General features: G+C 34.1%; 2 protein-coding genes across 4 annotated transcripts; both read left to right on the forward strand.

Annotated features, from left to right (window-relative positions):
- Positions 1-4,716: 4,716 nt before the first annotated feature.
- LOC114745171 (uridine kinase-like protein 3) lies at positions 4,717-11,407 on the forward strand. Of its 3 annotated transcripts, none has more exons than XM_028933324.1 (15): positions 4,717-5,010; positions 6,112-6,272; positions 6,892-6,983; positions 7,543-7,612; positions 7,944-8,062; positions 8,471-8,567; positions 8,863-8,942; positions 9,314-9,508; positions 9,622-9,705; positions 9,800-9,860; positions 10,141-10,201; positions 10,470-10,563; positions 10,648-10,720; positions 10,859-10,941; positions 11,061-11,407. In XM_028933324.1, exons 2-15 carry the CDS (start codon positions 6,149-6,151, stop codon positions 11,241-11,243), a joined length of 1,416 nt encoding a protein of 471 aa, XP_028789157.1. In that variant the 5' UTR covers positions 4,717-5,010; positions 6,112-6,148; the 3' UTR covers positions 11,244-11,407. The 3 variants fall into 3 exon arrangements, with proteins under 3 accessions (XP_028789157.1, XP_028789158.1, XP_028789156.1); XM_028933325.1 differs by lacking the exon at positions 4,717-5,010 and adding an exon at positions 5,064-5,225; XM_028933323.1 differs by lacking the exon at positions 4,717-5,010 and adding an exon at positions 5,831-5,846.
- A 1,513-nt stretch (positions 11,408-12,920) lies between these two features.
- LOC114745177 (uncharacterized) lies at positions 12,921-13,761 on the forward strand (the record flags this gene model as incomplete). Its single annotated transcript, XM_028933331.1, has 2 exons — positions 12,921-13,198; positions 13,484-13,761. Coding segments are annotated over exons 1-2 (556 nt in total), but the record flags the coding sequence as incomplete, so codon positions are not given.
- Positions 13,762-14,464: the final 703 nt, after the last annotated feature.

Below are 14,464 nucleotides of genomic sequence, written 5' to 3' on the forward strand. Positions count from 1 at the left end.
TCATTTCTTATATTTATCAGTTTTCTCTAAATTACCCCTATAGATACTTCCTCAACTAGGGGTGTTCATGGGCAGGGCTGGGCAAGGCATGCCCCCTGCCCGATGCCCAGCCCGAAAAATGAGCGGGCTGTATTTTGCAGCCCGCTGCCCTGCCCTGCCCACAGAAGCCCTAACCATTTTCGGGCTGGGCAATAACGGGCTGGGCAGGACGGGCTTCCAAGCCCAAATAGTGATACCTTAGTGAAAAAATTTTTAGTTAAAGTAAAGGTATCTTATAATAACTATAAAGAAATAAATACTTGAATAAACAATAAATTCAACAAATCAATAACTTTGCTTTGTCTTAAATTGATATATCTTTTAATATAACACTAAAGTGAGCTTGCTTTTGCATCTTTGCAAGACAACCAACAATAAAAACAAACTAAAAGATACTAAACCAAATTAAAAAAAATTAAAAAGATACTAAGAAGGAAGAATTACGCATACCACTAAATGTATCTATGGCAAATGAAAAAGGAAAGAATAATATATATTATTATATATATTATATATCATTATAAGTATTTTTGGCAAAAAAAAGAATTATAAATATATATATATCATGGGCAGGGCCAAATGGGCAGGGCAGCATACCATGCCCGCAGCCCTGCCCTGCCCATAATATGCCCAGTCCAAAAATGCCCATTTTTCTTTGGGCTATTTTTTTTTCGGGCTGGGCAGGGCCATTTTCTTACGGGCTCGGGCGGGCATACTGGGCTAGCGGGCTTGATGAACACCCCTATCCTCAACCATAATCAAGTAAAAAAAGGAAAATGGATATTAAAAAAGACGATTATGGTGTTTTAAGAAAAATGTATTACATTTCTTATAATTAACTAACTTACCTAACTCTCCTAATCTAATCAAATTAGTTAAATGTATCTTATATTAAGGACCAGAGGAGTATTATACCTTATTTTGTTCTAATAAAAAATTGACTACTTTAGCCTCATAAAATTTAAATTAATTTTTTCACTTTTTATTTTGTTAAGATATAACTATATATATAATACAATTCACTAATTTTGATTTACAAGATACAGTCATACACTTATAGAATATCAAGACAAAAACTCACAAGTGATAGATTTCAATCAGAGAAAATACCAACGGCCTCTTAGAATTAGAAGAAGAGAAAAAAAGTTTACAAATGCTTACTAATTTTGGAGATAATTATCTTAATAACCTCTTATTAGATGCTCAAAAAAACTCTCTTATGTAAAAATGTTTATGACTGATTAGAAGTTAACAAATCAAAAGGGCATATAAGGAATTAAAATATCATCTCTCGTCTCCCCTCCAAAAAACCCCACTTTTGGAGGGGAGGCTAGAAGGGAAGGGGAGGGGAGAAAAACCTCTCCCCTCTTTAAAAAACATCTTAACCAAACGAGGGGAGGGGAGAAGCTCCCCTCCCCTTCTAAAAAATTATACCAGCCAAACAAGGGGAGGGGAGCAACTTCCCTCCCCTCCCCTCCGAAAACCCCGTACCAAACATAGCGTTAAGTGTTTAAATATACATAATGATATTAAAATATGAATATTATGGAACATTGTCTCCTCATTAGATCATGATATACAGTAAAATTAGGATTTGACTTCATACCTGCTTTTATTCTGATGAGAATTTCTATTACTCTTCTTTTAATTTAAATAGGGTTTAATTTTCACCACTCAAATAAAAATTTTTAAAAAATTAATTAAGTTATTTACTTATAACAAGTATATATTGAATTTTTTTTCAAATTAGTTCTTTGATTCTCCTCCATTAAAAACACTTATAGGAAATTGAGATCTAATGTTTAAAAAGAAAAAACAAACTTCTCTGTCAATTTTGATGAGTATAGAGTATGTTCATATGTACATCATTTGCCACAGAGAAAACGTAAAGAAAGAATATTGGGAACCGAAATTAGTAGGTCGGCAGTCAGGTGTGGGGTGGGCCCACGTCTTGAATTTACTAGGGTGCGGCGGATCCACAATTTATGTTTCGTGTGAGTTTTGATTTCATGGGCTTATAATTTTTGCCATGCCAAAATGGCACTAATTTAACATGGCAAGAAAATATAAGAAAAAATCATTAAAAAGACTTAAAAATACAAAAATTATAAATAGGGGCCATTATAATATTAGTATTAGTTTTGATAATAATTTTTATAAATAAGTCTCTATGTTTAATTTTTCAATTTTTAAATTTTTTTTTACTATTTTTCCAAAATATAATTTCACACAAAAGTTTTATTATTCACGATTTGGAAAGAGACTTACTTTGGGATCAATTTAATGGTGAAGCAGCATTCACCTTCCTCGTCTTATTTTTTTAATTATATTTAACATTCTAATTTTATTTATAATATATAAATATATAAATATTATATTTTAATATTTTTTATATCTTAATTTTATTTATAATGTATTCAGTATTTTAATTAAAAAATAATATATAAATATACTACCTCTGATTCTTAATATAACACCTTGTTTAACTTTTATTTTTTTTAAATATAAGACTCCAAGTCTCTAATCCACTTTGTCTCTTATATTTATGCATTTTATTTATATACCTGATTAGTAAAGATATTTTAGAAAAGACAACATATATTTATTATAAATAAATATTTTAATTTATATTTTTAATTTTTTTAAATTAGTCAACTAGTTTTTATAAATAGGATCAGAATTAGAATTAGGTAAGATTGAATGATAGGAGCAAATAACATCTAGGCGGCTATTCCCTAAATTCAAATATAAAATATTCGCATTGATATATTGCCATCATTGATTGGTAGATTTGAGCGTGAAATCCACTCACATGAACCACAGTTCCCCTCACCGTAAAACAGAAATAAACGTGAAAACTTGAAAAGAGAGGCAAACATTAATGAACCAGACTTCATAAATTTCTGTTGATCAGAAAATAACGATCATTTAATTCAGAACCAATTAATAACAGATCTAATAAAAAATAGAGGAAATAGCAAATAAAAACTCTTAAATATGTAAAATTATGATTTGGGATCCTAAATTTGAAAAATAGCAAATAAGGACCTGATCCTGCTTTTGCAAATATGAAATATGGATGAAATGTCTGAAATACCCCAGCTAAATTGTGATTTGGGGCCTGTTTGGGTGACTCCCAAAACCATGGTTTGGGAGGCAAAACCAGTGGAATGTCATCCAAACAACATCAATTTTGATGCCATAATATGAAACTATGATTTGGGCCAAAACCATGGCTTTGGATAGTTTCAGGAAAAGTAAATCCATTCTGTTTTTAGCTCAAATTGGAGAGTATGATTGTGTTTGTCAGAGTAGATCTCAACAATAATATGACTTTAACATCCCTTAATTAATTTTTTATAAACATGTTAATCTTATATCTTATAAATATATATACACATATTCCTCCGATCCTAATTATAAGACCCAATTGACTTATTTGAGGAAATTAAGGAAGTAAGTTAAGTTGGTTATTTATAATAAATAAGTGTTGTTATTCCTAAAATATCCTTGCTAATTAAGTATATTGGCTAAAGCTATCATTATTAGAAGGATTATCTTGAAAAAAAATGCATAAATATAATAGAGAGAATGGATTGGATCTTATAATTAAGACCAAATAAAAAGTCAAATTGGGTCTTATAATAAGGACCGGAGGAGTATTAATTATTCATTAATTATATTATCTTATATATTATTAATTATGTTGGTAAAAAATATATTATTAACAATTTTGTTCCTTCAAATTAAAATATATCATAAAATCTATCTTTTTATGTAATTATTATATTAACTTATGTCTTTTTTAGTAATTTGTATATATAAAAAGTGCTTCTGATAACAACTATCCAAACACTCTTACTTCTCAGAATCACTTTTTCACAAAATCTATTCTTCGCAAAATTTATTCTCTCCAAAATCTATTCTCCAGAAGCTATTCTTCAAATCATGGTTTGGTTTCATCCAAACACCTCCTTGGTCTATTGAAGTTATCATTCGTTAAAGTGAACTTATCATTTCCTACAGTAAACTTGTCATTTGGTATGCCCTTAATCAAGTTGTGATTTGGTTTACTCAAATTATCATTTGCTAAAGTGAACTTGTCACTTCTTATAGTCAATTTGTCATTTGACTGAGAGGTATTTCAGACATTTCATCCACATTTTATATTTGCAAAAGTAAGATTGGTCCTCATTTGATATTTTTCAAATTTATGATCTCAAATTGTAATTTTATATATTTGGGGGTTCTATTTGCAATTTTCCCTAAAAAGTAAATAATCTATTTTTAATATTTGCTCTTTTTTGTCTCCTACCCAAATATCTTCTGATTATCGTCCTCTCACTGTAGATAGATTTTACATTTCTACTGACAAATTCTCACGCGCTGCGAAGTCACGTCGAAAATTGAGTGCCAAGGGGATGGACCCGACAGATGAATCAGTGCCAGGTAGATGACGGAATTGCGTGACAAGCGCTGTATCTGTCTCCACGTTAGAAATTTCAAAAGCGAATCCAAACCCAGTAGGCCAGCAGTACGACTTCTGATGAACATGTCATCACCCCATTCATTTTTCAATATCATCATCTTCTTCTTCGTTCCAAGGAAGAAAAGAAAAGAAAAGAAAAACATGATTCTCGTTTTTGTTTGTTGGGTTTGGCAAAATACGTGAATCTTGTTCTTCTGAGTTGAATGAGAATGACCTGCAGATTCAACTTTCGTTTTCAACCACCGTAAATGGCTCATCTTCGTAATTTCACCCCAACATTAGGGCCCATTCACCAACCGATCCACCACTAGGCTCTCTCTTCTTCTCACTATATAAGCGACACGCTCCAACCATGCCATCCTTCTCCTCCTTCATCATCATATATCGCCCTATTCAGTCCCCTTAATTCAATATATACCGTTTGCCTTCTCTGTTCTTTTCTCCAATCTCTCCCCTTTACGTGCCAATTCGGGGTTATTCAGGTTTGTCTGTCTTCGAATCGGCATTTTCTTTCAGTTTGTGTTCTTTTGGGGTGATTACTGTGCATTGGTTGATCTGAATCCGGAGTTTCAATCTGTTTGTTTCTTTTCTGATTCCTTTCATCCTGTGGATCTGGGCGTGGTTATGAACATTGCTCTTAAATGCACCCATTCCATGTCTGGCTTACGTGTTTCAGCTGCCAAAGTGCAATGATGTAGTATGTGCTCGAAGTTCACCTTTTGGTTTCTTGTTTTGATTGGAACTTGCTTCTTATTTTGTCGGTGCTTAATTTATTGTGTGAAATACTCATTCACGTGGTGCGTGGGACTAGAGGCATTGTGTGGAAAGCATACGTTGGAAGGATTCTCAGTTCTTACGTATCAAATGTAACATATCATCTCAAGGCTGCAAACGGTAGACCCAGGACGTATGACGTTGTAGTGCTTACGTCCCTATTAGCCTATAGATCAAACTAGAGAAAGAGTAAATTGTATAATAACTTGAGTTCTTTCCATGGTGAGACAATGGTCATTGGACTGTTATGTCCGGGACTCAAATGCTGATACCATCACATTTATGGGTTAAGTGTAGTTATAGGTCATTTGGGAAGACATCAAAAAAGAGGTTCGGAGAGGAGTGCACTGAAAAACCAAAGATTTTCTTGGTGTAGCTTCAGAAATCGAGGACCCATATTTAACCAGAATCTAATGTCGTGTGTGATCTGAAAATTATCCCTTTTAATGATCACTGAACCCAGAATGGGTGTTCCATCATGCGTCTCGGTCTGCGATAACAGTGAGGCCAAGAAACACTGCCGTTGTGAGCCAAACTATTCAATGTGAGATCTGAACCTGGACCGCGCACCGTACTAGCTTGACTTTAAAAACTATACTAACATTTTAGAGTGAAATGATTGTCTTTATACAAAAAACATTTCAATTTGTAGGCTGTTAAATTGAAGCGCTTTTAAAAGGCAGCAACATGTACATACTTCTTGTCTGATATTACCCGATAATACGTTGGGGCTTATAGTTTACGATCAAAATATTTGTGTTATTAATCTTGATTATTCTATTTGTATTGATTGACCATTATTGATCCAGGTCGTTGCCAATAAATTATAAATCTGCTATATATCTAATGGAGTCATCCTCTGGGGTTCATTTTTCTGGACTTCACATGAATGGTTCAGCACAGAGGAACGTTGACGCAGAGCAACCTACAACTTCAGCTGCTGACATGTATAAACAACCTTTCGTTATAGGTGTGTTTTCCGTGCAGCAAGCTGCCAGTGTAGTTTTAATGATAAGGGGACTTGATGGTGGTGTGCTTACTTTGTCTAATGTTTTTTTTTTCCCCCCCTTCGAACTGATAAGTATAGGCTTAAAAAACTCCTGATGGACTTATTGCTAAAGAGTATAAACTGAGGGTTGCAAGAGCTCGTAAGTTGATTGACTTGTTCTGTGAGGACAGGATAAATGTCACCAACCCTGCTTTTTGTTCAATGGATTTGGTTCAAATGAACCTTTCACTTTCCTTTATTATACAAAACAGCTTGAATGTATGAAAAGCATAAGGCATTAAAATAATTGTTTGAAGTAGTTGAAAGTAAAAATGACTTAACCATGATTCATATTTGCTGGGAGAAAGCATGGTCATCTTACTGACAACTTGCAAATTAACATGAAATGAACATTAGAATTCTACGTGCTAGTATAAGCTATCATCTTAATAACAGCTTACCTATTTCTTCTGGCTTTCAAAGTGATGTGAACTTGTTTATGAATGTTAGCACTGTTAGCATTGATGTTTTCTATTGTCCCTAAATAATTAGATATGATATTTTCAAATAAGCTTAAATATCATATTTTTCTACTTTTTAGGTGTTGCTGGGGGAGCTGCATCGGGGAAGACTACAGTTTGTGATATGATTATTCAGCAGCTTCATGACCAACGAGTTGTACTTGTTACTCAGGTAATGAATCCTTTTTGAATACCCTAATGAGATTTGATATTTGTAAATCTATTGATCTTTGAGGGCAATAATACTCAGAAAGAACTTGATAGCCTCAAGCTTTCTTAACACAAATCTTATTATTTTACTCACTCTAATCTTTTCTCTAGTTACTTTATTCATCTTGATAAGTGTATGTCGGTAGTTACAACGTTGATTATAGCTAACTATTTATTTGAAGAACCAGAGCAACTGACAGCGACACCTAACTCACTAATATTAAAACCAGACAACGATTACTCCCCCTCAAAAAAAATAGTTGTGTAGCAATGGCTGAAGTAGGAAAAATCAATGAATTATTCTTGTATAACTAGTAGCCACTCCTAGGTTGTATCTTCAATGTTTCTATTGAATGAGGATTTATCATTCGAGATGTGAAAATTATTATTTTAACTATAGAAGCAAGAAATAAGCTGGACACTGTGTTTCAAAATGCGAGCTGATGTTACTTATTATACTGATGTTTCTTAGTATACATATAATTAATTTTTTACAATGATATGAGTTAATAATGCTACAGGATTCTTTTTATCATAATTTGACTGAAGAGGAACTTACAAGAGTCCAAGATTACAACTTTGACCATCCTGGTCAGTAAGCTTCTATTCCTTTATCTCTCATTATTTGCTACTTTATTTTTTTAAAAATAATTGCATTATGTTGATGTAAATTTTATTTGGTTTTATGTATATTTATAGAACCAAAGAAATTGCATATAGGATAATTGAAATGAATATAGAATGTCTCTGTAGTGATGATTTTCTATCTCCAAGATCTAGTCAGAGAGTTCTTTCATCTATTCTGATTTTTCTTTTATTAACAATTAGATTCTTGGTCTTTACTTTGCATATTTGAATGATTGCTCTATTACTTTTCTAAATCCCAGCATTATTTCTAAAGCAAAATTGCCTAAATTATCAGATGCTTTTGACACTGAGAAGCTATTATGGGTTATGGACAAGTTAAGGCATGGACAAGCCGTAGATATTCCGAACTATGACTCAAAGAGTTACAAGAGCGATGTGTTTCCAGCAAGAAGGGTATGTCTCTTGCACTTCCTTTTTTGCCATGCAGTTTTGAACCCCCTTCTCTTCCCTTTCTTAAATGCTAGTTGGCCTTCTATTTTTGATCTGTTGGTATCATCCCTATGGAATTATGTTTTTTGCATGATGATGAATGAACTGCAGAAACTTGACGTGTTTCCTAATTTGATTTGACTTTGTTATATGCATGAAAAAGCCTTCTCTGCCTTTCTTCTACATGGGATCAAGTCCTTCCTGTTGGCAAGTGTGTTGTAGGAGGGTCCCTCCGTTTTTCTTGTTAGGATGATTTGGCTGACTAATTATTGCTAATTCACACAGTGCATTCTCCAACAGAGGGCAAAGGATTTTTGAAACAAAATTCCAGTTATTATTTTCCCATTTTATGTTGTTTAATGCATTTTGCAGGTGAATCCTTCAGATGTTATAATTTTGGAAGGAATTCTTATTTTCCATGATCCACGTGTTCGGGAGCTGATGAATATGAAGATATTTGTTGACACAGGTCCTTTATTTTTAATGTTTCTATTTAACTAGTAGAATTTATAATATCTCGCATTTCTTCTGTAGATGTATGTAATATCTAGGCTAGCTTTTGTATGTTGCACCTTCTAGAGGCCATGATACCATTTCAAAGGCTATTTCAAATCCAAGCTTAACCATTTCAACGAAGGATCATAACTAGTTTCGTTATAATCTGACATATAAAATGAAGTTGTTTCCAAACTGGTATGTTTTAGTATCTTTGTGTTGCAGTACTAAGTTAGGATGTCATACTCATTGTATAATGTTCAGTGCAGATGCTGATGTTCGTTTGGCCAGGAGAATTAGGCGTGATACCTGTGAGAAGGCTCGGGATATTGGCTTAGTGCTTGATCAGGTACCAAATATCATTGGTTGAACCAGTTGTACTACCATGAACATGTTTTGGTCATCTGTTGCTCCTCGTTTTCTATATATATATATATATATATATATATATATATATATATATATTTTCAATGTTGCTTATGTTTCCTGAGTTGTAAGATTTTGCAAACGTGAGAAAGTCAGTGTTTTGCTGTGGATTAGTTTCAGTGCAAGCTTCTTGACCAGAAAACAATTCCTTGGTGTATTTTCTTATGGAATCAAAGCCTTACGGATGGAATTTGTGCTCATGAAAATAGTGGTCACCCTTATATATTCTTCTATACAAACTAGTGATAATTTGACCAGATTCGATAGTTAACATTTTTATTATACCTGATGCAGTATTCTAAATTTGTAAAGCCGGCTTTTGATGACTTTATTCTCCCAACAAAGAAATATGCTGATATCATTATACCCCGTGGAGGAGACAATCATGTGGCCATTGATTTAATCGTACAGCATATCCGGACAAAGCTTGGTCAGCACGATTTGTGTAAAATATATCCTAATTTATATGTCATTCAAACAACTTTTCAGGTACCTCACTCTTGCTATTTATTGACATTTTAATCATTCCACTCTCCTTTCCCTAGAAATCCAAACTCTTTCATTATAAAGGTTGAATCACCGTGGTAACTTCTACCATGCAGATACGGGGTATGCACACCCTGATACGTGATTCTCAGACAACAAAGCATGATTTTGTGTTTTATGCTGACCGTTTGATTCGTTTGGTATGTATACAGGTTCATTTGTTGTTTTCTCAATTTTGTGATGGTGTGACAGTTTCTTTATAGACTATTAGTCACAATTCCTGCGCTTGACCAGGTTGTTGAGCATGGCCTGGGGCATCTTCCATTTACGGAAAAGCAAGTAATAACTCCAACTGGTAAGTTTTTCTTTTCGATGCTTGCTTGTAAAGGTATTATTTGCTAATTTCCATGCTGTGGAGTTAGTTGAATAAATGTGCTGAATACTGTTCGGTTAAGAAAAGTGCCCATTAATGTAATGAGTATTAATCTGTGTCTTGGCGATGCATCATTCTCCTCTCTTTTACTATTGATTGTGTTGGATGTACATGACGGTTTCTTGTTTATCAGCTGCTGTCATTCTGTCTGCTGGCTTTTTATGGTGAAAACTGATTCTTTTCCTTCAACACGTAACTGCAGAGTCTGTATATACTGGTGTGGATTTTTGCAAGAGGTTATGTGGTGTCTCCGTTATCAGGAGGTATAAGTCTCCAGTCCAAAGTTGACATCACTGGGGCATTTGATTTTCAGATTTTGTCTTCCTTGCTTCCAGCTCTGAAGAATAAGTTTACGCATATCCTCTTAGTTGTCCCAAATATTTGAATAAATAGAAAGGAATGATCTTTGTCAATTTGGGCTCCCAAGTAATATATTGTACAATTGAAGGAAAGGTATCCTTTAGTTGTCCCAAAATATTTAAAAACCACTTTCTGTTCTAACGTCATTATCCAACGTTGATTTAATTTCAGTGGAGAGAGTATGGAAAATGCTTTACGTGCTTGCTGTAAAGGTATCAAGATTGGTAAAATTCTTATTCATAGAGAAGGTGACAATGGTCAGCAGGTTTGTGCACCTGCATGTGTGCTTGGTGCTTATGTGTCTTTAATTTCATAATCACTGACATCATATCCTTTGATCATTGGATAGTTAATATATGAGAAGTTGCCGAACGATATCTCAGATAGACATGTGTTGCTGTTGGATCCTATCCTGGGAACCGGTTTGTCATTCTCATATCTATCAGTTTAAATTTTCCTTTCCATATCAAAAGAGAATAAAAACTGTCTGTGGCCTACTGCAACTAAGTTCTAGGACTCTTCATCTTTGGTCATAAACTTTCAAATATTTTCTTCTTTAGGTAATTCTGCTGTTCAAGCAATTTCTTTGCTTCTCAGAAAGGGTGTACCGGAGTCCAACATTATATTTCTCAACCTCATATCAGTAAGTTACTGGGTCATAATTTATCTATTTCTCTCACCACACACACACTCTCTCTCAAAAACATCTCCGTTTTCTGGTGTCTCTAGCTGCAATTTGCTCACGGGTTCTTATCTTGGCAGGCACCTCAAGGTGTGCATGTGGTCTGCAAGAAGTTTCCCAGAATAAAAATTGTGACATCCGAGATTGATTTTGGTTTGAATGAAGATTTTCGTGTTGTACCTGGCATGGGTGAGTTTGGGGACCGTTATTTTGGAACAGATGATGATGATGACCAACAAGTGGTGGCCCCTTCACAAGATTGAATCTCTGTGCAAAATCCACAGCAATTTTTGGATAATTGGTGCTCTGAATTTCAGTTTTAAATCAATTTTGGCTAATGTTATTGAGATTTCTTTTACAGTTATTTCCCACCAAGATCTCAATGTCATGTGGATCCGGACCCTATATATAGAAATCAATATATATATAATTTAATCTTGTCTTGGTTTGCGTTATTAAGAACTTAAGATTGCTTTTTGAATATTCTAGGAGCGCAGAAATTTTTAAGTACTCCCAAATCACCATGTGGGATGTTATTTGTAATCTGCCTAACGCAAAAAAGAGAATTTTTGGCACTCTTATAATACCATCTCATTAGTGCTTTATCCAATGCAAGTGTCATTTGTGATGGATAATCTGGCTTCGCTCCTCTATTCATTCTCTCCACTACCTATCCTCCGCCCCTCGACGACGCCGTTGTGGGTATGAAATGGAGCCAGGCATGCCAGCATGCCTCTCCTCTGCAATACCTATTTGCCACGTAAGCATCAAAGTAATTTTTTTAGGAGCATCTAATAATTTTTGGTATAGTTTGCCCCGTGTTCGTTTGTGACATGATAGCACATGGGACTGCCTAAAAGTTTCTCACAAATGTCAAGGATGTGGGGCCCATCACACGTGTCTACATTGAGGGTATATAAGAAATTTGGAAATTCTTAATGAAGGATTCCTCAGCAATGTCAATGAAGGTGACAGATTTTAAAATTTTAAAGTTCCGAAAAAGAATATGGTTTTTGGTTGAAATCAACTTTTCTGAATTACTCCTCCGGTCCTAATTATAAGACCCAATTGACTTATTTGAAGAGATTAAGGAAGTAAGTTAAGTTGGTTATTTATAATAAATAAGTGTTGTTATTCCTAAAATATCCTTGCTAATTAAGTATATTGGCTAAAACTATCATTATTAGAAGGATTATTTTGAAAAAAAATGCATAAATATAAGAGACAAAATGGATTGGGTCTTATAATTAGGACCAAATAAAAAGTCAAATTGGGTCTTATAATAAGGACCGGAGGAGTAATATTTTTCAGCACTCATTTTTTCCATATTTTCGGTATCCATATTCTTAATTTTCAGTATTTAGTTTTTAATTTTTTTTTTTCAGTTGTCATCTTAGATATTTTAAATACTTATATTGAAAAGAATAAAATGTAAGCATTGAAAATGTGGAGATGAGGGTTGAAAAATATGGAAGATGAGTGCAAAATAAAAATAATTCACAGCAATTTTAATTGCAACTAGTGACGAAGATTTTTTTTTTTAAAAAATTTCACGTTCCTTCCATTTTCCAAATGGTTATTCAAATTCGACATCTAATAAATTTTTTTTTTTTACCTCGATCAAGTATTATATTTTGGATTTGGAATCGTATGATTTTTTAATTCATAGTAACATTAGTCAATGATATTAAACAAAATTTTATTTGAGTGAAAATTGCAATTATGTTTTACGCTGTAACATATAGACGCTCCTAGGATACGGAGATGGGGGAAGAGAATCCAAATTTCCATGAATTCGATTTTTGATTTTTCTTATCACAATGGACCCACAAATAAGACCATGATTCAACCTTGAATCTTCTTCTCGGCCCATAGGCCCAAATTGTAACTTGGCTGGGCTGATCGGGCCTTTCGACTTTTCTTCTCCGTGGCGAAGGTAGATGCAACCCAAAGGGCCAACTTGTACGAGCAAACACATATTGGGCCGTATGCTATTATTTGGGCCTATTAGCAGAATAAGGCAAAAGCTGACCAGGAAACCCAAAGAAAAAGAAGAAGAGCAGAATGGTGTCGCTCCAAGGACTGACCAGGGTGGACCGCCCTGGCGAACAACCGTCCCTGACATAACGGGAGCTTGCATGAACATGGCAAGTTTCGCGGGTAAAATCGGCTTCAAAATCTCATCACAGCTTCAATGTCGCGTATATTCGGTTCCCTGGTGAGAATTTTCTCAGCTGCTTTTAAATTTTCTTTAGTCTTTGTTTGGCTGCTGAGAAAAGTTGAGTTTGCGAGGAGACAAAATATCAGAAAATCTTTTGGGTGTTTGATTATTGTACGTATTAAAGTAGTGCAAACTTGTTTTCCTACTTGTAGTATCGGGTTAATTTGATGGTGGCTCCCTTATTCATGTCTGTCTACCAAATCTCCTACAGAAAAAGTCTCTGCTCTGAATCATTTTGGGCATGATTCGTATCTCTGTGTTTTTTTCCTCTATTAAAAGTAGGGCAATATGGAAGAATCAGGTTACATGCTTGAAGAGTAGAGACCATAGTTCTTCGGCTCCAGTTAGGTACACTCCTAAGACATCCTCCAAAGTGAAACTATCTGAAACTTCTCCGCAAGTGAAAAATTTGGAAAAAAGTAACTACTTTAGTCGAGCTGATATAAGCGCACTAGAGATCGATTGCGAAGAATCTGAACGGGGAAAAATTGGTCAGTGTGAAGCATCACAAATTCACAATGAAATGCAGAATAACTTGCTGTTTGATGACATGGGACAAGGTAAAATGCTTTTTCACATCTTTCAATATTTGTAGCATATGTCGTTTGAGGTCACGATTTTGGAGGTAGTTTCGCAATGTATGGGAACCATGGTGCCAAATTAACCAGGATAGCTAAGCGGAAAAACCTATATGATTTTTAGATTTTTTGTATTAACAAAATAATTTTTTTGCTAGATCACAATTTTATCATTGTGCGGGAGTGGCTAAAAACTGTGGCACTAGCGTGCTTTTGATGAACCTAATTTTTAAAGTTCAATTTAGTTTTTTTGAAAATGGTATTGTCAGTAGGGTTCAGTTTGTGATTCGTGATATTATTACCTGTCTTCTTTCTGTAACTTCTGTGCAGTTGCCTTTTCATAACGTCTTCTTGCTTGTCGTTTTTATTGAAAAGGGAAAAAAAAAAAAAAATCAATGTATTAACTTCGAAGGCGGGTTGAGAGAAATTGGGCAAGAAAGGGCTGAATGTGTTATGCTATCTTATGGTAATCTAATGTTCCTTCTCTAACTCTAAACGTACAATATGCACAAGCTTGTATCATTTATCAACTAAGATTATGGTTATATATATTTTCTTGTTATATTCCATATTAGTTTGAAGTACTCCTCCGGTACTTAATATAGGACCTTATTTTTAAGTTAATTTTGGTCCTAAATATGATACCTATTTCTCATATTTATCAAGTTTTTCTAAATTATCCCTA

The sequence above is a fragment of the Neltuma alba genome, unplaced genomic scaffold (genome assembly GCF_004799145.2).
Source record: "Neltuma alba isolate B1F8T4 unplaced genomic scaffold, ASM479914v2 tig00004554_pilon, whole genome shotgun sequence".
In the NCBI taxonomy this organism is placed as follows: domain Eukaryota; kingdom Viridiplantae; phylum Streptophyta; class Magnoliopsida; order Fabales; family Fabaceae; genus Neltuma; species Neltuma alba.

Coding starts and splice junctions, on each gene's coding strand:
- LOC114745171 (XM_028933323.1), top strand. Junction 9,509..9,621: donor TCATTCAAACAACTTTTCAG/GTACCTCACTCT, acceptor TCTACCATGCAG/ATACGGGGTATGCACACCCT. Junction 10,564..10,647: donor AAGGTGACAATGGTCAGCAG/GTTTGTGCACCT, acceptor ATCATTGGATAG/TTAATATATGAGAAGTTGCC.